Genomic DNA, 24,160 nt, shown 5'->3' on the forward strand with positions numbered 1-24,160 from the left:
AGTCTTGGCAAATATTTACGCCGCGGTGTTATCCGTGGGTACTTTACTTTCTATTTATTTCTTTTGGAATACGCAGCCGTGTTCAGGTAAGCCTCTGCAAGTAAGTATGAAACGCGTTGCGAACGTTATTGTGAATGCGCTCGAGTGTATAATAAATACATATATAATACCCGAAGGCGTAAACGCGTTTTCAGAATTTTTCATTAATTATTTCCTTCCTTTTTTTTCTCCTCTAATATCATGCAAATGTTTTGCGGTTTGCCAACGAATGCATAATTCGCTGTTAAAGTCGCGTACCTATAATGCGATGCAGCCTCGAATACCTAGTTGAGAATCTCATTCGCGACTCGGGACGCTGTCGGTTATCGGAGAATTATCATTTCAGCGTTGATAATCGCTGTCCGCGGACTTGATTCGAACCGATTTGAAACAGTAACCCACTGTCCGAGTCGGTCATAGACGGATTGTAAGGTGCGTGGGCAACGTATGCCATGCTCCGAAGATCAGTGTCACAGTAACACATGACGTCATAGCCCACCGCCCGCGGCTTCGTAACCAAGTTGGAAGGTTTTGGTTTCGTTCGTTTATTACTATTTATTATTGACATTCATTTTTCTTACCTTACTTATCCTTCTACCTTTCGATTTGTTCCCAACAATTTATAACGCGAACCATTATTATGCACGCACCTCTTTTAACCGTAAATTTTTAACGCGAACCACAAAGGGATCAGAAGGGAAGAAATTTTTCGAGGCGATCAAATACGGCCCAGCGGATGTATTTTTCTTTTTTTTTTCTTTCTTGAACAAAGCAAACGTGGTTTAGTCAAAAAAAAATTCAAAAAAGACAGCGACGAATTTCGCGATGTGCGTGATTTTTTTTTAATCGCTGATTTTTCGATTCTAATTACAAATATACCTCTTCTCCACGTGGATCTGTATAATCTTTCGACCGAATGACTCGAGGAAGAGAATAACAAGCAATAAATTAAATGGAAATTTCTTTTACCGTCGTACGATCGGAAGAAAGTAAGATTACAAATGTCCGTTACGAATAAATTGATTTATCTTGGTAAAGCAGCGGCGGTTATGAATAAAAAATTTGTGTCAATTTTACGCGGAGTATATTGTTAGGCTTGGTAAATTTGCCCGCTGTTATATTATACATATAGGTACATCATACATTATATTGCATATACATAGTTGTAAATTATCATTGCACTGATGAGCGTGGGAACTCGACAATTATTTTCATTGTACACATGGAATTGTTTTTCTACTCTGTCACGCGTTGACGCTTATAGCGCTGTATTATATTATATTCAATGTACACACCATACAACGGAGATAATAACTATAGCCGACAAACTCTCTGGTTTGACACGAGCGAGTTGACCGTCACGACTCGTTGATGCTCATTCTATTTTCTATTTGTTCCGGCTGTTTGAAAATTTGACGTAACGTGAATTGTAACGAGGAAATAGTTGGCTGAAAACTGCATACAAGACAAACTGACGTTGCATTCGGGCACAGATTTGGTTGAAAGAAAATTCAGGGAATACCTGGCAGAGAAAAAAGATATATGATCAAAATAAAAAGTTGATATCGTACTTAATTAACAATTATCACTGATTTACTTTCACTCGGTATATTTATACCACGTAATAAAACGAGCATAGGTACATGTGTATAGTTTTAGAAAAGAAAACGATTGGATCGTAAATAATGACCTGTATAATCAAGTTGAAATTCCAGCAGCATGACGATGAATGAAAAACCACCGCACTTCAGACCTTACAGTTTGCGTGTTTTTTGTCTGTTTACTTTTTTCAAATTTATTGCCCAGGTCAGTTACACCAGTCTTTTTGCCCGTTAGTTGTGTACGATTCTAATCTCTCGCGACGCACGAAATCGATTTTGCAGAAAAAAAAGGCAAGTAACAGTCGCGATTTTCGGTCAAGTCATGAAGTTGTGCAAAAATCAAACCATTGATACAGGTGTGATATTTGTACAAAATGATAACCGAAAGACGAAAACTTTCATCCGAACTGCCTCAACAACGACCACGGACTGATCATTAAATCCACGTATATATTCGGTCAACCCGGAATAAGATTGTATAAAATAATAGCAGTTGAGTGTGTGCAGTGTGCTGATACTTTTTGTTTTGTTGTACTTTTTAATTTGTATTTTGTTGTAAAACTCGTTGCAGTGAGAGAAAAACTTGTAAATCAGTGATCGCTGATCAATTAACATCCTTATGTTTTATTTAATTGAATCGAGTTTTTTCTGTTTATCCCAATATCAGAACAGACGGAACGTAAATTTTTTTCTATCAAGTTTACTACAACGAGTGAGAAAGTGTGCAATTTGTTTTATACCGAAACTTGTTTTTTCTTTAGTCAGGATTCAGAAATTTGTGCGGTCGTTTGCAAAAAAGAATCACACATATATATGCAAGTTTGCTGTGAGGTAAGCAGTTATAATTTTAAAACCATGACCTATCCCGATTTTGCGTGGTATACGCGACGACTTTTTACGATAGTTCTTGAGAAAAGAAATAGATAAAAAAAAAATATTCTTCCATTGCCCGTGTATCGAATAAACATCCGTACGTGTGTTTCAATGGTGAAACAGGTGAATTCGTGTCAGTGTCGACGAATTGATTGGATTCCGGGATTGCCGTGTACCTCGAGATTGCGAAGAAGAAAAACGAAAAACGTGGCTAAACACGATTTATAATATCTAATGTATATGTATATGTATATAAAATAAAATTACACATAATTGTATAGAACTATTCTCGTGTTACCCATATATTACGCTAACAACGTTTGGGGCGCAGGTTTTTCGAAATTAGTCGAAGATAGCGAAGAAGATTCGTTTTATTAATAACAAAATGTAATGATTTGGTCAATACCAGTCCGGCTGCAATTTTAAATTTGGAGGTCACAGTAGGTACGTTATATAAGTTGTCGCACGTACCAGACACGTTAACGCGTCAAATTAATCTATTCGAACGTGTGTACACGTATAACCAGCCACTAAAACCGGTCCTACATACCTGCATGCAGATACTTTCAAAAATCAACAACTGACCTTGGCAATCGGGCAAAATCATGGAACACATGACACAGCGTATATATATGTATGTATATATATATATACAGATACACGTCATACACCCGTCGAGTGCCTTTTACGTAACGATTTTCGGTATCGAATTTATCGTGATGGATATAGCGTATTACTAACCAAACGATCTTAGACAATCGACGACGAAGAATACCATTCCATTCTCTTTGTAATCGTCGACGCGTATGTGAAAGAGTCAAACGAGTCTGTTTTTTCCCGCCATTTCACGTCAATTGTTACGGGTAATTAGTAGATAGATTGAGTCACTGGGTTTTGCAATTATTACATAAAAATGGGACATTTTTATCGCGAAACATGCAAGGTGGTGTTTGAAAAACGGAACGAAATTGAGTTATATCCTGATTCGATGTAGAAAAAAAAAAAAAAAAAGAAAAAAGAAAAGCCAAACTTGTTTTTATTTCGGTGTGTGGCTAAAGTAGTTCATACAACTATAATTAATTCGAATGAGTTTATGACTACGCTAAGATTTATTTTCTGTTTTGGTCAAATTCGCGTGACGATAGAACTGGCACGATCCGTTTAGATTGAAACTGACGAAGGCGAGAGTTGGGAAAACGAGGTGAAAATGTTAGTAAAAATTGTTGAATCTAAAAAAGGATAAAACTAAAATTGTTTTTTTTTTTTTTTTTCTTTTTTTTAAAGACACCCAAAGAAAACAGTAAAGTGCCGATAATATTGAATTTCCATATTTGCCGAGCGGCGTGGGGTAGCGATAGAGGTTGAGGAGGTCCCGGGAGCAAAGGGGACCTTCGCATCATCAGGGGACCCACAGACAGTTTTAATTGGCAGTAAACTTTGCAGTAGACGCAAAAACATGAAATACTGCTACAGCCCAAGAGAGTGACTCTCCGCGTCTCGACCGGGATGGCATGGCGTGGCATGGCGTGGCATGGTCAGCAGGAGAGTATGAGAGGAGCACCATCCTTGTGTCCCGTGACTGGTAGCCGAGACGGTAGCCATTCCCTCCGTGGTGTGCACTTGGCAGACGAATCTCGTTCGTGCCGCGTTGGCCGGCAGCCGGCTCTTGCTCTTGCTTCTCTTTCGGAGTGTTGCCGGTTTTCTTCTCGGCTACTCCTGCAACGTCTCGGCATAACAGGTGCATGACTTTAATGCACCGGCCATCATCATAGGAGAGACGCGGTGTCCTTTGATACGGATTCGAGCGTTTTAACGTCCCCCCTGTGCCTGCCCACCCTTCCCCCCTCCCCCCTTCCCTTACCTTCCCTTACCTCTTTCTCCCCGTTTCGTAAGTCGCGTCGCGAGGCGGGTCATTCCCTTCGCGAATCGCAACCTTCGAGATAAAAGGTGAGTTGTCCCGGGCAGCCGAGGAACTTTCAGAGGCATTCCCTTGGCCTTTGGCGTCCGACAGGCTGCAGACTATTTTTCAATATTTAACTACTCGTGTTACCGTATATTTATATATTGTACACACACTTATATATAGGTATTGTATATGTATATATACATATATGTATATATATATGTATGACGTGGCTAATTAACGAGATGGAATATGCATACATTACTCTGCGATATTTCAACCGGATTTTATACAACACGTCTTCCTCTTTTTTCTTCTTACCTCTTTCATTTTCGCTCGACTTCTCACTCGTGTTCGCCCCGCGGGATGTTGGAATGGATTTTCCACCTTTGTGTCTAAATCCTGAATACGCCGGTCTCTGATTATAAGCGAAATAATTTATCTAATCAGCCTTTTGAGATCAGGGATATATTCGTCCATAGTCATTTCTCGACTTTTTGAGCTTTGATACGCAACGCAGGAAGGTAGATCAAAAGTCCGGCTTTAATATTCTTCTCGGTAATGAACTCAGCGTTGGTACAGCTAAATTCGGAATATTTGTATAGTTATCTTCTACACCTATTTGCAGTGGTATACTTTTTAACCTCGGGAACGTGGACAGCCAAGGGGAAACCTCTGCGATAAGTCGGGTGAACTTGCTCGGCGTCTGGGTAACGCCGCGGCGCGTTAAGACTTCTTCCGCCTTTCAGCGTTTCAAAATTACAAGCCTTATAAACCGCGTGCGTGGAACGAACGAACCCGTCCGTACGTCAATTAAGCAAGCCGGGGCTTGAGGTACCGAGTTAAGTTAAGTAATTACCATCGAAGAATGAAACCGTCCTTTATACGAAAAAGACGAAGAGAAAAGAGAGAAAGAGAGAAAGAGAGAGAGAGAGAGGGACAAAATGGTTCAGGAGTAAATGTAAAAAGAGGGGCTGAAAAGTGACGGTCCCAGGATCGATTTCGTCATTCTGCAATTGATGATGAAATTGTCCGATTGCAGCCGTACGGCGTGAGGTAAAGTTTCGGTGTTTGTAACGGCGGAGCGTGTAGGTGTATGGGATAAAAATCACGGGCCAACAAGCCGAGCCTGTATGTGCGCATTAGCATTGACCTAGGCACTGCACGGCAGGCAGGCGAGCAGGTATACTGCCCGCCATTTTTTCTTACGCGCCTAAGAGAGAAATTGAGTAATCAGAGTCTATGATCATAAAAGGAGAGTCATGTTTCCATAACCGTTTTCACTGCCAATGCTACCGCGCGCAGACTTCTTTTTACCCTTTACGTAACGCGAGGCTGTGTGGCCGTAGGTCCGCGCATGCAGGTATTAAGCACCATTGACTTAAGTACCAAGACTTTGCGAATTGTTCGCGTTACAATTGCCAACTTTTAATTCGCCGGCTTACACCAGCACCTTAAACCTACGGCCCAGTTCGTCGTCCCAATTCATTCCAGCTCGATCGGGTGTTACGCGTGTGCTTGGAAACACAGCGTAATAAGGAAGGAATGAATTTGCGTCGTTTCAAGATTCTGATCTCACTGGAATATCCCTCAAACTTCCTTCTGTGTGTTATAATAACAGCGCGACACGTTGAGAGACGAGGTTGAAAAGGTCCAACCGTCACGTGTGACGCCAGTTAGTCGAAGGAAACGATGATTGGTACCGTGAGGTTGACGTAGACAGAATCAACGCGGTTTACGGTAATGCTGAGTGAATAGTACATAATGCTGTTTGGACATTTGGACCATTCGCTCCAAGGTGTTCTACTCTTCAAGTTCGATACCGTTAGCACAACCATTGCTATTCAATGCCACTGTTACGAGTATAATAACCCTGCAGATATCCCACGAAAATATCAGGACGACTCGAACTACCGATGCGGACGGATCATCCTCAAATTTTATCATCGATCGTCTTAACGGAGGCAAAATTTCACCTTTATATATATATATATATATATATATATATCCCGTCGTTTGACTGCCAAATCAAAAATATATATATATATATATATATATATATATCACTCTGTCGCGCGTAGCCTCGGTCGAATCGAAATTGAAATTAGAATTCATTCACAGCCAAGCCTATTGGCAAATATAAGAAACGGACGAGCATGGAACGGCAAACTGGAACCGCGAGTGCCATTTTGGGTATCGTATGGGCATCTCGTAGGTCCTACTATTTATTAAAATTATAATTTCGGACTCCTATTTCGTCCGTGGCTAGCATGAATAGCCGAAGGCGCTTCAAGGCATCTGAGTTCATTCCCAGTTGCGCAAGACCTCGGACTAGCGCGAGCACGAGACGAAGAGAATAAAGAGGAAGGGGGGGAGAGAGAGAGAGAAGAAATAGAGAGGGAGAGAGAGAGAGAGAAGGAGAGAGAAGCTCAAGATTGGGGGGAGCCCCCTTAATGCACAGATCGCATGATGCCCAAATCTACGTCCCATCTCGACTCTATGCCCTGGGCTATTTTGCCTCTATTATTATAATCGTCTACCAAATAGTACAAAATGCCTGCACGGCGATGGAATTTAAACATTTTGAAATTTTCGTTCTATGTACGAGGACCGTTCGTGTAGACCCTACGATATTTCACTATTCTATATCGGTTAGTAGCCTTCTGAAAACATCGCGGTGTCAAAGTTTTAAATACGATCTCGTCGCTTGTTCGTCAATGCAAAGGTATTGGTAGGTTCGGAAACGAGAATTGCGCTGGTATCTTGCACCTTGGTAAACAGGAAAGATTTGTTGCTGGATTAGTCCTTCGATTACTTCCTGGATTCAATATCCTAATTAAGGATGACTAATTATCTGGTCCTGCTACACGCAGAGACTGCATAAAAACAAACAAAGTGCATTGCAGCATCTAGACAACCTTGAAATTATAAAACGCAGATAAATTTTGCACCGTCTGGCGTAAAAATTTTTAGACGAAACGCTCTCAAGTGTCCATTCGCTAATTCTTGGCGACGGGACTCGACCAACCGACCTACCTACTAAAAAGTAGACGGTCATCCGAGATGCGAACCATATTTTATAATCAAACCTCGCTCGGTGAAGGCGGTTCGAGATTAGGTATGCAGGCCCGTGACGTTCCTATCCGTAGTACACGAACACATGAATATATAGCACGCATACACGCGTCTGCTCGAACACATTTATATACACGTGTATGTGTATATATATTCATACGGCTGTTAAAAGAACCGGTTCCGATTTTGCATTTGTGACGTCATGCTTCCACGATTAGGCGTACAGACGACAAAAACATGTGAGAACACACGATTCATTATATCACTATCGTTCGGTGCTCATTACACACACGAACGCGCGCCACTCGGCAAAATGCGAATTAATTCAACAGACCGAAGAAGAATCAGCAGAGACAAAGAGGTCGAGGAAAAAATCTATACTCCTGCGTGATGTTTTCTCGTTTTATTTTTTCACCGCCGTCATCGTGACTTGTCTCGCACCCGTTTCATCGTACGCTTAGACATACCTTCGCCGAATGTGTAATATATTATTTCGATATAGACAAGCGGTTACGCCAAGGAAACGACAAATTTTCCGGACTCACCTTTCTGCAGCTGATTGTGATCGGCGTTCATCTTGGCCTGTAACAAAAAGTGCTGGGATTGACCAAGTAGAATGAACAGATATGAGCTTAGGACTAACTGAGCGGGACATTGATTGAATTTTGGAACGATTCAGCTTACCTCGTAGCCTTGTTTCGCGGTGCGTCCGCCGCCCCAATAATCTCCGTCTTTCTCGTGAGGATTGCATTGCTGAAAAAGAAATACAAAATTGTTATCGTTATCGGATGATCGTAAATCAGAAAGAACCGCGGTTCGCTTCAGGAAAATTCACGCAATACGTTCGCGTGTTGTTTCAGTGCTTGCAACATGAACGGAAATGTTCGATATTCCTTGACGAACGAAGTCATTACGATAATAGCCGTATACCCGTGAAGAAAAATAATCGCGAATCATGTAAAGATGCAATTATCGCGGTTATTCAGCAAAACGAAGTGGCTAATCGAAGCGATACGCAGCGAATGAATCGTAATGATCGATAATTGGCACGATACGCGTGTAACAAAAAACATGCCTATGTGTGTAGTTAGCAATGTCACCTTTCACCCGCGTCGCGGAATTGCGGTGAGGAGAGAAAAGCTTATCGGGGAAAATGAGCGTGCCGGAGTGCCGAGGTGAGATCTTCCAGAAACTCGTCAGGTGGCAACGAGGTGTTAAAGCCACGCTCGACGATGAGAAGAGAGGAAGACCGTCTCTCTCCAAACTAGCTTGGGAAAGAAAGAAAAATCCTTTCGAGGTAAAAAAAGGAAGAAACGTGAAAACCGGAGACTGAAAATTGATTCGAGATCCCCTCACCTTGGAAGTAATCAGCTGAATAATTGCTTCCACGCATAAACGAGAGGGATGTTTACCGCCCAGGTTTCACGGGGTGGGCACAGGATGGTCTAGACAAAACACAGACGTGCGCGTCACGGTGTCAGCGGGCGGGACGCGAGGGTGAGGGAGGCGGGGGTGGAGGAGGGAGGAGGGTAGAGGCTGGGTCGGCGTTGGCGGGGGTGTGACCTTGAGCATCTCATCCCAATGTTTCTATGGTGATGAACGCGCCCCGACCCAGCCTGTGCTCCGTTCGGTTCGAGCGAATAAGTTTCAGATTACAAAATCTTTTCTCAAGTATTTCTTCTCTCGTTATATACATCGCTCTCTCTATCCCTTACACCTAGTTTACTCGTCGTCCACACTGGGACGGAGTGAAAACGGACACGGGGTGTGCGTTTTATTTATATAACAGGAATTTGCGTCATCGTCGACAGTGGCTCAACCTCATCGACCGAATTTTAGAAAGGCAAAGGATGTTGTTCAGAGCCAAATCTAGAGCTACTTGTTTGGGGAGTCGATAGGGGAGAAGAAGAGGAATGAAAATAGTTTCGTTTGTACAAACGTAATCGTACAAAGATTTATACGATCAGCGAATCAAGTGGACGCAGTTGTTCCATTTTTCACATATTTTGCCCCTTTGTTCTCTAATTGATTAGAAAAGACTTGGCCCAAGGAAAAAATCCCTCTGAAACGAGAAGTTTTGAAACTCTTGAAAGTCAAGAGAAGAAGTCTTCGCTAGCTTGCATCAACCCTAATAAATCGTTGGATCTCCGAGAACGTGTCCAAATCCTCGTCGACAAAGAAGACCAACTCGGTATTGCTAAATTTTTCTAAATCGCAGGACGAATCCCAGTAATCACGAAGCCTGAACGATAAAATCACAATACGCCCTAAAGATATCCGACACCTTGTATTTTCCATCCCGATATGTGGTCTCTTGAAAAATGACCTGTATACGCTGTTCCCACAAGCGAACGTCGGCCACCCCACAGCGCGTACGGTCCCATGGGCGAACATGCCGGACCACACGCGTGAACTAAACATATACGTGGTGTTTTTAATATTTCGGAAGCAGTAAATGTACGCGGGGGAGCGAGCGGAGCATGTCTTCGCCTACGTGCCGATGCACCCAGAGACACCAGGTCGGGTGGATACTCGGTCAACATGTCGAAGAGGGAGTTCGCGTCCCGGCTGGCGTACAAACGGACGGACAGACAGACAGACAGACAGACAGACAGACAGACAGACAGACAGACGGACGTACGTGCGGAGGGGTCCTGGGAAGGGAAATGGGGGTCATCCTTTGATTTTTTCTCCATCAGCGCGGCTACCCCGGTGTTTAAGCAAGTGTGGTCCTTGACCGAGTGGGTACACACCGCGGTTAGGATGACGGGGAGGACTCGGGCAGTGGGAAAGTCCTATATTTAGATCAAGGATGAGGGGTGAAACGGCGGGGGCTACAGGTGGCGAGTGTACGAGGAGAGAAGTAGGTCCGGTGGATCATCCTTGTGAGAAAGCGGAGTCCATCCGTCGGACCGTCGACGGAGAAGGGGGAGGAGGGCTCGTCGGATGCAACACTGGATGTCCCACGCACCCCGCTGCAGGACTTTTCAAGAAAAACTAGGAAGGATATCGTTTTTTATAACGGGCAGAGGGGGGAGGGTGAATGCCGGGGATGGACCCCTCCTTTCAGCAGGGTGTATAGACTTTCGGAAATTGGATGAATGACGAAAAAATATATTAGACGCAAAAAGATAGTCGGTGAGGTTGAAAAAAAATTGCTCTTCCGGCGGCTGCCCCGCGCCCGAGAACTCGGACCGTCTCTATTTCCGTCGACCTCACCGAACTCGACGTGCGAAGGACACAATGTCCGAACAAACCATTACGGATTAAGATTAAAACGAGGATCTGACCACGCGGCGCGGTTCTTTCATGAGGAAAAAACCTTTTACAAGCCTTCGGTCCACCTGTATCCTCTGTTTAACCTTCCTCCATTCACTTCCACTTTCCGCGATGATGAAGAAACGCTGGTGAAGAAAAAAAAAAAAAAAAACCGCATACAATAGGTGTGAGAAAAATCTGTGCGATATTCCTGTTTCTTGTCTCTTCTCTACTTTCGGATTTAATGCAGGCGTCGAAAACGGTAAAATCCTGATGATGTAACAACCAATGAACAGAGTTACGCTCTCTTCAAGACGGATGTGTCGCACAGGTGCGCCGGGATCGAAGATCGCACGAAACGTGACGAAACCTCGGTTCGAATACCCTCGAATCTTAACCCTCAAACGCGTGGTGCAAAAAGGTGTATCGGATTTTTTTCTTCATCCAATCCGCAGAAAGGGGGTCAAGATGACGGCATACGGTGGTTGTGAGGGGCCCGCGGAGTGAATGTTCCCTTTGTCGGCCGTACAGCTGCAAGCGTACAGGTACATCATGATTCAACACATTGTAGGCACGAGGAGGAGAATTGCGATTGAATGCGGTTTGATCGCGTCGGTCCGCTACATCCTGCACTTTTTATTCCCAGTTTGTCATAATACCGGATAGACGATTTGTGATTTATGACTCAGACGAATTATACAATCAAGCGAAATTAAACAAGGTTTAAACAATGCAACGAAAGAAATCGATTGGCTTTCGCGGTGTTAGTATGAAAGTGAAAGAAATAGAATATCCCTGAAAATCTCATATAAATTTTAAGAAATCTAACCGGACTTCGCCAAATTGGAATTAGCATATCGACCGAACTTCGCCCGGCACTCGTTTCGTTCAAGTAGGTATGATAAAATTTTTTGATACCTGCGGAATTTTCACGGTGACCGAAACGCAACTTTGAATAAAAATTCTGAAAATATCCTCTCGTTGCTCAATCTTTCATCGACGATGATACGCTCGTAGCCAATACCCTTCGACATTCGGCCGTTTCTCTCGTCGTATCAATTAGTTCTGCAACTGATTGCAAGGGCTCGTTCACCGCATGGCCTGATAAGGTCATTCAATATTTCGTCTCGAGCGATGCGCGCTAGGCGTATATCAACTCGAAATCTATCACTCGCAACGGCATCCAGTAATTAGATAAGAAAAGCTCTTTAGATACGTTTCTGCGTGTGAAATATGCCGAGTGAGATATTTTAGTAAAAATATACCCATGAATATACATCTGCGCGTCGTTCCTCATTTTTTATTTTTTTATTTATTTTTTAAATTGTATTCGGATAACCAGACCCGCCAGCCACGATGAGAAACTACATACATTTCACTATAATTATTATAAAAGGAATTTGATTGGTCGGTTGTGTCAGGGAGTTCCAAGTACGCGGGGACGTCTCGTTGACCAGAGAGCCGGTACAGCTTATAGCCTTGCATCGTCTAGGCATGAGAGCTGCGACTTGCATGGCCATGCTGATATAACCGAGAGTAGAGAACATGTGTGTATGCGTGTACGTACCTACATGTATCGGCGCTGGTCGCAGTACGCAGGTATGATACGATACAGTACGACACGTTAATACACGTACAGAGAAAACGGCGTACACAAAAGAACGCGGTAGGTGGAAGGTGGAAGGTGGACGAACGTCGGGGGTGGATGGTGAAAAAAATCCAAAAAGCATAAAGAAACGGGGGGAAAAAAAAATATCCAGGAATATAGAAGAGAAGAGAAGAGCAGAGAAGAGAAGAGGAGAGAAGAGAAGAGAACAGAATAGATAAAAGAAAGCGCGAGGGAACGAGCGAGAAGGAGACAACGAGATCGAGTAAGAGAGAATAAAACGTGAAAAAAGTAAGATAAAAAAACACACACACTGGGGAAAAAAGATAAATAAATGAAAAAAAAAAGAAAAGAAAAAAATAAACGAAAAGAAAAAGGAGAAAATTAGGAAAAAATAGTCAACGACGAAAGAAGAGCCCTGCACATGCGTGTCCGTCGGCGTACGAGGCGGTGTATTGATCAGCCAAAGAGCGCCACGACGCCCGGCGTCCTTTCTGCGAGCCTTTCTTTTTTTTCGGCACGAAAGAGAGGCGATGGGGCTGAGGAGGGGGCCGAGGATGGGGGGAGGTTGGATGCCTCGCCGGCGGTGAAGGTGGGGGCGGAGGTGGAGGAGGACCGAGGGCGCCGCGACCTAGCCCAACGGACGCGATTACGTCATCGGCGACGCCGCCGCCGCCGCTATATATCAACCCCGTTTACACAATATCTAAATAAATATATATTCTTGCTTACCTACACCTCTGTAGGTAGAAATGTGTGTGTGTGTGAAATTCGTAGCATAAATTGTGTGACCCGATAAGGTTGCTCGGGTCTTGAAAAACCGGATTTACTACATATTTTCGTCCAAAGTCGATCGTTGATCGTTGATGGTTTAGCGCGTCTGGATTCGTCGGCGTAACTTGTATAATTGAAAATTGGACTAGTATAGTTGCAATAAGAAAAATTACTTCTCGACCGTTCGGTGATTCGACTCATACCGGATCGTGTGCGTGAGATGTTTAATTTTGTGTGGTAGGTATCCTGTAACCTTTGTGTTTGAAAGGTTAAGTAAAGACGCGAGAAGTAAGGAAGACACCAGATATAAATGCAATGAAACAAAAAAATATAGCCGCGGGGACGGAAATCGATTGGCAATTATAAATTGATTTACATTTAGAACAGGATAAAAATCGTGCACACGCTATTAGTAGATTTTGATAAAAATTCACCGAGGAGCACAACTTTTTCACCGAATCGTGTATGCGTGTATAAATACACGTTATACGCACAAAAATACAGTCACGCACACTCGAGCACGATTTATCGCGGATCATTTTGCAGTCAAAATATGTTTTCTTAGTCTCGTTTTTTCTTTCCTATTTTCTTCTGCTTGTGCCACGGGTTGTCCAGCCCACGTGCAGCCAGTATAGGTAACCCTTAAACGCTGGCTGAGGCAGCTGCGTTCAATTTATCACTCACTCTTTTAAGATTTTGACTCAAATGTCGAAAACCCTATCCACCAGGCAATTTTTCAAAGTGTCCCGACAAGAAATCTGACTCCTAAGGAGGCGCGGTCGGGATTTTTGAAACGGGCAAAGATTCCACAAATTGTTTTCCAAGATTTAAATTTCTCAGGTCCCCTAACAGACTCTGGAGACGTGTTCCGCGCGACTCGACGACCCGTTCTCTCCGCCTCTGCTCGCCTTCATCCGCACGTAAAGTGAGATGCTTCGCTAATCTTGCATCTATTCTCTGTTATTTATTTTTTTCACCACCTTCCCCAAACGCAGATTTGCGCAACGATTAAGCAAATATTACTCGAAAATATACAAAAGCGGAAGAATTTTCACACAGCTCAACTCTAATAAGCGATAGTGAAAAAATGATAAAGATAAAAACGGACGTGCAATAAAATATTCAAACACGAAACGTGGAGTCGTTAAGTTTAATTTTGACTTCTGGTATCAGGGGATCCCGGATAGTCGGTTTGTGACGGAGCTAAAAGGCTGGAGCATGCAGGCGAAGGAGAAGAAGACACGAGGAGCCGGGTTCGCTCCGAAATTCCCCTCAGCAGCGTAACAAACTCGGCTAGGAATATATCCATAACACATGTGTTCCCACACAGACGTCACGGCCTTAAAGATGGCCGCGCTATCATTTTCGGTATTTTTTGTCAACACCAGACGAGAGGAGTAAAGACTGCGCGAAGGGTGCGGGAAGGAGACACATGTGGCCTATCTCATGCTCTTGGGGTGATAAAACTCAACAGTTGGCCTCGGATCGTGGGGTTGGTTGATCTTTGCTCGCCCCGCGCGGCCAAGATTGTCTTGGGGATAATACTCGAGGCCTCGAAACTTGTCGCGCATCGAAATATCGCTTCGGAGGGATGAATATCGGACCTGGCATCGGCACCGTGGCCAAAAAAAATTTTTTCATTCGTGAAATCCCTTACGCGCAGTGGAGGGCATCGGAACGCTTGGCCCAAATAATAAAACGCCTGACCTAGACATGTTCTCTCCCTTTTCCCCCGTGCTTTACTCTCCGTTGTTTCTTTATTTTTATAGTCATAATACCGCCAGTCTAGGTCTGCAGACAATTCGCAGTAAAAATTTTACAGTCTCCGCCAACATCCACCAGCCGCGGCTGCAGGCTAGACGGGAAAGTCCATAAACTGATGGATATACAGAGGTATACCCTACCTAGTTTCTCGTTTATCGTATAAACCCAGATAACATACACGTATCGAGTAAACCTGAAATCAGTTTAATTCTAATCCCAGTGGTCTGTCCGTTGATCGGCTCTTCGATGAGATTCTATGACGCAGTTTTCGAGTGGTGGGGAAATTTGACCTCTTGGGCGAAAGGACCCAAGAGACCTAGAATACAAATATCCTTTGCCAATTCGACGGTCGGTCGAAAAACCAAGACTGCGATCTGAATGACGAATAATTTCATTCAACGCTTCCCCGCTTCCAACGAAGGCTGAGAAACTGAGGATGGCGCGAAGCGAAAAGGATGCGTCCGCTTAGAAATTCCCTACATCTTGTATGCCCTCAGCTGCTAACTACTGTAACACTATCTTTTGTACCAACACATAAACACAGTCGTAACACTCGAGAGAGTTGCTAGGGTTAGGTTAGGTTTGCTTGGGTGGTAGTGCGGAGCACGGCGTCTAAGGTACGCGTTTGTGTATATGCTCCAGACACTTGACTGCAGGCTTAGAACGGTCACCACGTGTTGCTTAGTCGTCGCCTAGACGAGCGAACCGATGATACCGAATGCGAGGGAAGGAACGAACCGAGACGAGGCGAGACGGAGACAGATTACTTTCTTCGAGGGGACTAACTGACCGAGTGTCGGTTCGAGGGGGAGGAGAGAGAGAGAGAGAGAGAGACAGAGAGAGAAATTTATTCGAGACAAGAAGTGTGGGAGAGGGCACGGAGGTTACACTTGGCCCAGATAACACATATGTCGTTCTAGAACTTCCCGAAAACTCTGCACTGTACTACCAGATAACTCTTCGACAACTTACACTTTTCACATGTTGGTAGGCGTCACTTTGTATTTCCAATAAAATTGCGAAATGAGACAAACCGCTTTTCATGCCTCCCCCAAATTTTTTCCATCGTTCAACGTTCGTGAGATCTGCAGTAGTCTGAAGTGCGATTCAAGCTGCGCACAAAATATTACAAAGCTTCCAAGTCATTGGCAGCAGTTAGTGCGCCTAATTAAACCTCGCGACTTTATTTTTTCAGTCTGACTTTTTTTATACACTTGTGCAAGGTTCCATTCAGAATCACCAGATATCTTATGGATTTCGACCGTCTATCAATGACGGTTCAATTTCGGACCACGGCACGAAGTTGGTCTCGACACTTTGTTGGCACAGCGCACCATTTTTCATATCGATTACATACGTATCAGTGTTAGAGGCATGGACTTAATGACATTAGAAATGGTCAGGCAAACGAGAATCTGGATGAGGGCACGGAGGTTATATGCTTGGCCCAGATAGCACGTGCCTTGGTTATACTTTATTCAGATTAAAAAATAGCTACTAAAGTACGTTAGACCGAGTTCACATTTTTTCGAGCGATGTCATCGTACTAAATAAACTCTTTTAATTACTTTTACTGTGAAAATGTAGTTTACCGTTTACTTGTCCCGCCATTTCGATGTAACCGATAATAACCTTCAACGCGATTGCGGAATTTCATGTATTGGAAAAGCTTAAAAATTACTGTGGAAATATAGCCAGGCGAGTTTACAGTTACTCAGCTACTTCTGTTATACTCTTATTTTCTTAATCACAATCCTTCAACTTTACACCCATTCAGCGTGACCCTTTACCAAGCCACGTGTGGTGCTCTTCAGCTGTCGTGAAGTGCCTCTCTTTCTCTCACTCTCTCTGGCACTCGCTTACTCAATAGCATGCTTATTTAAGGGGGGGGGTTAGCATAATAAAAAGGGTTGAAACCGAGCAAAATTTATTACAGGTTAAATTTCCCCCGATTAGACGGTACTGAAAAAACATTGAATTCTGAATTGCAGCTTCGACAGCGGTAAAAGAAAGCTGGAATCATGACGGCTCATGCTCAGTTACCTCGATGTCACTTATAACTAGATGTAAGCCTGCCATCGTTTCGAAAAAGGGCAGAGAAAAAAGTAAAGTCTATCTTAGAAACATTTTTACAGTAACAGACAGCTTCGAGCAATTATCGATCGGTTTGCAAATATCCGACTCACTGGAAAAAAATTTGCACTCATAACAAAGGAAAAACTACGAAAAAAGTAACACGGTAGAAAAAACGAACGTAAATAAAAAAAAAAAAAACAGAAAAAGTCTTGCAGTTATATTCGTTCAACGGACTTGTTTGCAGATAAAAAGTTTTTTTTTTTTCTTTTTTTTATCTTGCAACTATCAGGCGTGACTAATTTACTCTGAAATAACGAATGACTCAACACTCGCGGTCTAGTCGTTTTATTCTTAAACAATTTTTACACCTATTCGTTGTCGAACGCGCCTGCATCTGCACAACACCGTCGATTGCGGGGGTGAAAACAAGGCTGAACTTTTCCGTGACAACCCGTTCGGCACGGGTGGCTGAGTAAACGATATACCATCTCTGACGAAATTACGAAATTTCATCCCGTTCGGTGCAGCGATTCTTTCCTCCTCGTTTAGCGAATAGCCGGCTGAACGCGTCCGTCTTCGTCTGGCTCGTTCGCGAGTAAAACAGCCCCTTAAAACTGTTTTACTGCTCCGAACGGGGCGCAACGACGTCTAGACGCTTCGGCCGTAAAGTTTGACCTACTCACCCCAGCCCCTGCATTTCCCCGTTTCCCCTACTTCACCCTTTTCCCTTTTCCTACCCCTCCTCCCTACTCCCTAGAACCCGGCACAACACAAGCGTCCCTTAAATACGCGCGCGAACCAACTCGGTCCATGATCCAAGGGTGTCCTGTTCTGGTTTAAGCCTGTACTACCCCCATCGCTCTGACCGACGACCCCGACTTTGGGAGAAAGGAATGTATAGGAATTTGCGTTCACGTGGAGAACGCAGAGAGTTCGTGGTGGAAGATGAAGATCAGTTTAATTCGATCCACGAGCAATGGAGAGGGCAACTACATATCTGGAAGCTTTCAAAGCAAACTATAAGCTGAATGTTCACTGCGACGCGTGAGCATAACGCGCGGCACAAGAAAACACAAAGAGATAGCGTCGAATCTAACTGGTGTTGAGTTTACCATTGACTGATCCAATTTTACGGATACAAAGTTCAAGGGTAGTTTCCCAGTACATGATAGTTGTTCAGTCGATATATGGACTGATTTGGCCAAAAGTTGGCACGAGCGTTGGCAGTGTAGGCGCACACGTGGTTCGCGTTAAGATCACGAGCGCCAAGTGGGTTCATTTACAATATTTATTTCGCCAACTTGTTTAAAATCCTGACTAGATCCCCTAACCAATCGCACCTTGAGCACAAAAATTTCAACGCGTTATAAAATCCGCGGAGAATTATCCGGCAAAATGTTCAGATTCATCTAACCGAAGTAAAATTTTTTGTTCCACCGATGTAGAAGGTGATTGATCGGTACTTGCGAAGTGAGATACAGTCATATACCCACGCCGAGCAGAGAGACTAACCAAGTTATTCCTGGAAGATGTAACTACTTGAAATAAAGCCGACCGAATATACGTATACATATGTGAGTAATGAGTGAACGTTGAAAGGAGGGCTAGTTCTTCATCTGGGTAAAATACGAGGATGAGGCAATCTCTGTTGGACTGTAAAGGATGAACTGCAGGCACCTTTGAAGAGTGGTCATATTGTGCCACCTACCGCGCGCGCACAACGTCAGCGGTGAAATTTTATAAAACTGTCGACGCCTTCATTACGATATCCAGATTACCGTGTCTTGACACTTCGATTCTCAACAAATCTTTCATTGCCACTTGAGACTCGGCGAGTCTATCCTTCCCCCGCTTCTCCTTCTCCCTCTCTCGCTCTTTCTCTTTCTCTTTCCCTACGACGGGCAGTACTTGTATAATTTCAAATGTCTGCCACCAAACAGGCACTAAAAATTCTTCAAATAATAAATGAATCGTCTGTGTAACCGATGATTTCAACACTGTTTTTCTACCCGGTAGGCTGGACTGTCAAGTGCCCACCTACTCACATGCACACGCGTTTAGTACGTTGGCGTGACTCGTACGAAAATTCGTCTACTATTCGAATACCCGTGGCAATCGCGTGAATAAACGGTCTATTAAGAAGCAGCCTCAGGGCCATAAAATTGGAAATAAACCACTCGCGAGTGGTTGTCGAGGGCCGCATCGCTCGGGTCCAACCCCAGGCTCCTGCAGGCCAGTGTAAACGCTAATTGATAATCAACGCGGTCAAACACACTCCTAGATCTGGTATATTCAAGCACGATTTTCTCCGGTACCAACGGAAGCCGGCCGCGATAGAACCTATATACCCTCGGCTAATGGGGTGGAATGGAGATGGGTTAACTCAAGGGTTGTCCTCGGGGAAAGTCGGTTCCCCACTAGGTCACGCGGACCATTTAAGCACGAGATATCGACTCCATCGTGCCCAGTCCATCCTTCTTGCTTTTCGACCACCGCAGGACGCCGTGAGCGTTTGGTGTTCCCCTCGTTCGTTCGTCCCGTAATAAGCCATATTGTGTGGCCTCAACAACCGATCGAGGAAATTGTCCTTGATATAATCACCACAGTCGAGGATCACTTCGCCCGAAGAAGACGGCGAAAAAATTGTATTATACTTAGGACCGCAGCGATTCACGGTTTTTTAATTTAAAAAGAGCATCGTCCGCAGACAAGAGTCTTCGAACGGTTTACTTACTGTATTTATTAATTTCCGTTCGGTGATATTATGCGCTCCGTGTTCACCGTATCTCTCTCACGTCACGGCACCGGCACGCCGCGTTATACGCTATACGTTTTAGAGTGTGTCATAAGACAGTGAGCCTCATTATTCCCAGGCCACGTGTTCGTTTTGTGACATGAAGCAGACGCGTCTTAGCTTGTGCCCGATTCGACTTCAGTTTGAAAAGTGATATAACACAATTTTACGAAAGTTCAAGCCGATGTGAAAAAATTTTCGTTCATTTCAAACTTTTTTTTTCACATTCCTGTATAATTTTTACACATCCTTGAAGAGTGGACCAATTTTTATTAAATACTGTGAGAATTTGTGGTAAAATTCTTGTGTGCAGACAACCATCGTCACTTCCGGTTTCAAATTCTCAACGATGTTAACGTAGTCTCTCGCTGTTAATAAATGTCTGAAAAAAAATCATATTCTTCATCCCAAGAAATGAAATCAAGATTGATATGCTCCGGGATTTGAACAAAATATCAACTCTTCCAATGCAGAAGCACGAGTTTTTTTTTTTTATTTTTGTTTACCCAGCTGATTTTCTTCGATGTATTTATTGACTCGGGTTTATATCCTCAAAGACAAATATATATAAGTACATTAGCATTGTGCTGTGTGACATCAGGTATTTTTGAGCGGTGCCGACGACGCTGATGAGACTTCACCGAAATTGCAACAGAATTTTAATGAGGGCGCGAACTTTGAATGTAACGGTAATAAATTATTGTGAAAGGATCGTTTATGCATCTGCATGTGTGTGACTGTGTGTGTGTGTGTGTGTGTGTACAAAACGGCGGGTCACGTCGTCTGAAACGATATGCGGGTTCGAGTCAACGTTTGTTTTTTCAAAAGTTAAATTACCGAGTGTCCGTATAACGTGCATACACATACGGATGCAAAGAAAACAAACGCATGCCTGCGCGCGCACACACATTCGTACAAAGGAGAAGAATAAAGGAAAAGGACGAACGTTCGAAAGGCTGATTCGAAAGGGCGAGAGAGAGAGAGAAGAGGAGAGGAGAGACAGAAAAATAAAAATTTCAATCTGAAAGGAGAACACTCGACGACGTGTTCTCGAAAGCCGAATCTTATACAGGAGGACCTGCTAATCGCGGCTGCGCCGCTGCAGTTGTCTCCTTCCGCAGGATCTCCATCAAAAACAAGGAGTCCTTACAATAGCAAAGAAAACGATTTAAATAATCCGTGCTGTATGCAAATCGACGGCTATATGAGTACGAGATTCTCACGGGACACCCCACCATAAAAAGCGGGACCCACCAAAAAATCTCCCAAGACAATTGCTCAATCTACATATGCGCTCTAGGCCTCGAAGCTCGCGTTTAGCAGCCCCCCGCACCTTTTTCCCAACCCTCTCGGAGGAAGAAGAACGAAGGATAAAAAAAAAAAAAAAAAAATCAACAACGATTTCAGCCACGCAGCATCTTCTCCGCACGGTGAAAGGGTTGAACAAAAAGACTCGAATATTAAATAGGCAGTATCCTCGACCTCTACGCTCCTCCGGTTAGCCAACGGAGAGGCGATAAGGAAGGGGGAGGGACGGGGGTCTCGGTGACAGCGAGCGAGCAAAGGATCACCTTGCCAAAGTGGAAACGCGACGCGAGGTGTGCGTGTGTTCGTGAATTCACCGCGAACCTCGTTTAAATATCGGACTCAATATTTGCTCTTTTTTTGTTACCGGTAGAAATCCCGGCCTTATTTTTTTTATTTTTTTTTTTTTTTTGCGCGCGCGCTCTTCAAGGGATTCCGGAAGCAGTTAGTCGATAGACGAAGCTCAGACCGAAAGTTCAATGACTTTGCCAAAAAAAGGGGTTTCACTTTTTTCCCCATTTCTTGTTTCCCTCTCGCCTTTTTTGGCCCACAGTGTGCCGTTGACCCGAGGCTCGTCTTAGATACGTATAACACACCGCGTTTTCTGGTACAGGTTTCAAAAAAGTGATCAATGAATTTCAGGAACGAGAAGACGGGCGAACAGAAGGTGAAGGAGCAGGGAAACAAAGAAAAAGAAAAGGAACAAAATGCTCAAAAGGTTCATACCCGAAAGTTGGATCGGTGGGACACTTTTCTTCCCTTCGTTTCTCTTTTACACCAATCATCCCCGGCGGCTAGGATCCCTCGAAAAATCTGGCGTCCGCAGCAGGAGGATAGAAAAGGCGTCGAGTCCCATAAACTTTCTTGGGGGACAAATGTTGTGACACGGGTTAGGCGATGGGATCGTGGTGACAACACCATCTTTTGTTTGTCGCACCGATCGTCTTTTGTTTGCTGATCTTTACCGATCACCGCGGAAAACAATAACGCGGTAAGAGAAAGAAGGAAGGAAGAGATAAACAAAACCGAAGGCACAGCCATTGGAGGGGAAGTCGCCCCGCGGGATGCTATTTTTCCAGTCACAATTCTCAAGCCAAGTCATCGAGCATGCATTAGAGCACGTAATATAGACCCAACGAAGAAGTAAATTCACATGCCAGTTACGACGCTCGCGTGACGCTTGGTATCTTTCGACGATAAAAAAGAGCAACATTTTTTCAACACCACGCATCACCGGTCGCGAATTTCGTTCGAAAGATCACTTCTGTATGCCATTCTTTTTTTTTTTTTTTTTGCCTCCATACGGAGGACTCGCGACACCGTTACGAGAGAAGAAACCCCCAGAAAAATTCATTAGCCATTCCGGCACCCTGTGACCCTTTTTTTCATCATCTCTGCAGTTAGACAATGACAGATTTTTTTTTTTGTCCTTTCTAGACAAATACCGTTGCAACGCGATTTGCATGGCCCGAAGACAAAAAAACGTGATCAAAAAAATGAACGGGGTTTTCTTTCTCTCTAAATTTTTTTCCCGTACTTTTTTTTGTTCCCCCTTCTCTCTCCTCCTCGCGATGCAATGGTACAGTGATGGTGATGGTGGTGGTGGTTGTAGTGGTGGTAGAGGAGAGGAGTGGCTGCTGCAGCGTTGACGCTTAGCCGCGAAGAGTGGGGGAACCATTATTTTAATTTCTAGAGAGTGCAGGCTCTTTTACATAATCTTTGAGGGTTAGCTGGATGGCGGTAGAAAAAAAATTCTCTCACACGTAACGCTGCTGCTGGGCGAAAGAGCATTTTGCATTTCACCTCCTCACGTGTATAAGGGTATGCTGCATGGTGCAAGAATAAGAAAAATAAGGGGTGAGAGAAAGAGAGAGAGAGATGGAAAGGAGGAGAGATCGAGCGGGGTTCGAAAAGAAATTAGCCTAAAGAGCTCTAAGCGTTTTAGAGGATTATAACCAAAGATGCGTAAAAAATGCGCGCCAAGGCTTAAAAGGGTTGACCACCCGCTGGGCAAATGGCAACAAAATGGGAGATTACATCCTCCGAATCCCAGGCCCATATACCCATACGTAAGTAACCACGTACAAGATCATCTTCGTACACCAGTGTATCCTGCATCATGCAGCGTAGACCGATACAGAAGAAGCCCGCATCAAGCGCACGTAGCATCCTTACCCAGCCCGTTATATCTACATGTGCGTTTCCTACCGGTTCATAAATTTAACCGGTTAGAAGCGATGAAAAAAAAAAATACGGACAAAAAAGTGTCCGGAAAAATAAAAAAAAAAAAAAAAAAGATGCAGCATCGCACAGGAGTCAATCATCTCACTTTTTGTCTCTCTGTCTTTCTAAACTAAGAAAAAAATCTTATCTTTAATAAAGATAAAAAGGATGAAAAGAATCAGCTACCGCAGTTACCCAAAATTAATGTAAACGTAGAAACGGTAAACGTGTCCACGGTAGCCGGTTTTTGTCAGGCAGGAAATTAGCGCCCGTTTCAGTTTCATCACCATTAAATACGTATCGGGTTGTTTCTCAGCAGCTCCCAGAGGTCCCATGGAGGTAGGAGACATCGGTCGAAGAATAGAAAAAAAAAACAGAAGGAGAGAGAGAAAGAGAAAGAGCAGAAGGTGCGCCCTTAAAAAATGGCCACAGGGCGTTATGCAGATTCTTATAGACAGGGTGGCGGCGCACTAGTCTATGCTGATGATCCTAAGAATCCTAGCATAAAGGGCCCATAGTCTCACGCTATTATGCCCTACAGGTAAGATAAAGGGGTCTTACCCGCACGAAAAAGAATTGCTAGGGGTGCCGTGATCCGCGCCCCTGAGCGCGAGAACAGTAAAAAAAAAGGGTGGCCCTTGATGTCTCTTTAATTTTTATTAATGATTCGAAATTTGAATTTTTGCATTGCTGATATGGGAACAAGCCGTCCAAGACGTGCCCGAGTACCTAGCTCGTGTACTTAGGCGAAATTGAAGATCAGAAAAAATGAAAGAACAAGAGGTCGATCAAGGATAAAGAACGGTCCAAATCTATCCGAAACTTTTATACAGTCCCACAGAATTTCCCCTGCGGCACAACAATGCGGC

The 24,160-nt window shown here is 43.9% G+C and overlaps 1 protein-coding gene across 1 annotated transcript in view; it reads right to left on the reverse strand.

Annotated features, from left to right (window-relative positions):
- The window catches only part of LOC124307662 (zinc finger protein rotund-like), a 68,459-nt gene that overhangs the window by 41,077 nt on the left and 3,222 nt on the right, over positions 1 to 24,160 (reverse strand). Inside the window, exons 3-4 of the mRNA XM_046769596.1 lie at positions 8,176 to 8,244; positions 8,037 to 8,088 (exon numbers count right to left, since the gene is read on the reverse strand). Of these exons, the coding sequence (XP_046625552.1) occupies positions 8,037 to 8,088; positions 8,176 to 8,244 (121 nt within the window). The remainder of the gene's footprint in view (positions 1 to 8,036; positions 8,089 to 8,175; positions 8,245 to 24,160) is intronic.

This window comes from Neodiprion virginianus, chromosome 6 (genome assembly GCF_021901495.1).
Source record: "Neodiprion virginianus isolate iyNeoVirg1 chromosome 6, iyNeoVirg1.1, whole genome shotgun sequence".
Taxonomy (NCBI): domain Eukaryota; kingdom Metazoa; phylum Arthropoda; class Insecta; order Hymenoptera; family Diprionidae; genus Neodiprion; species Neodiprion virginianus.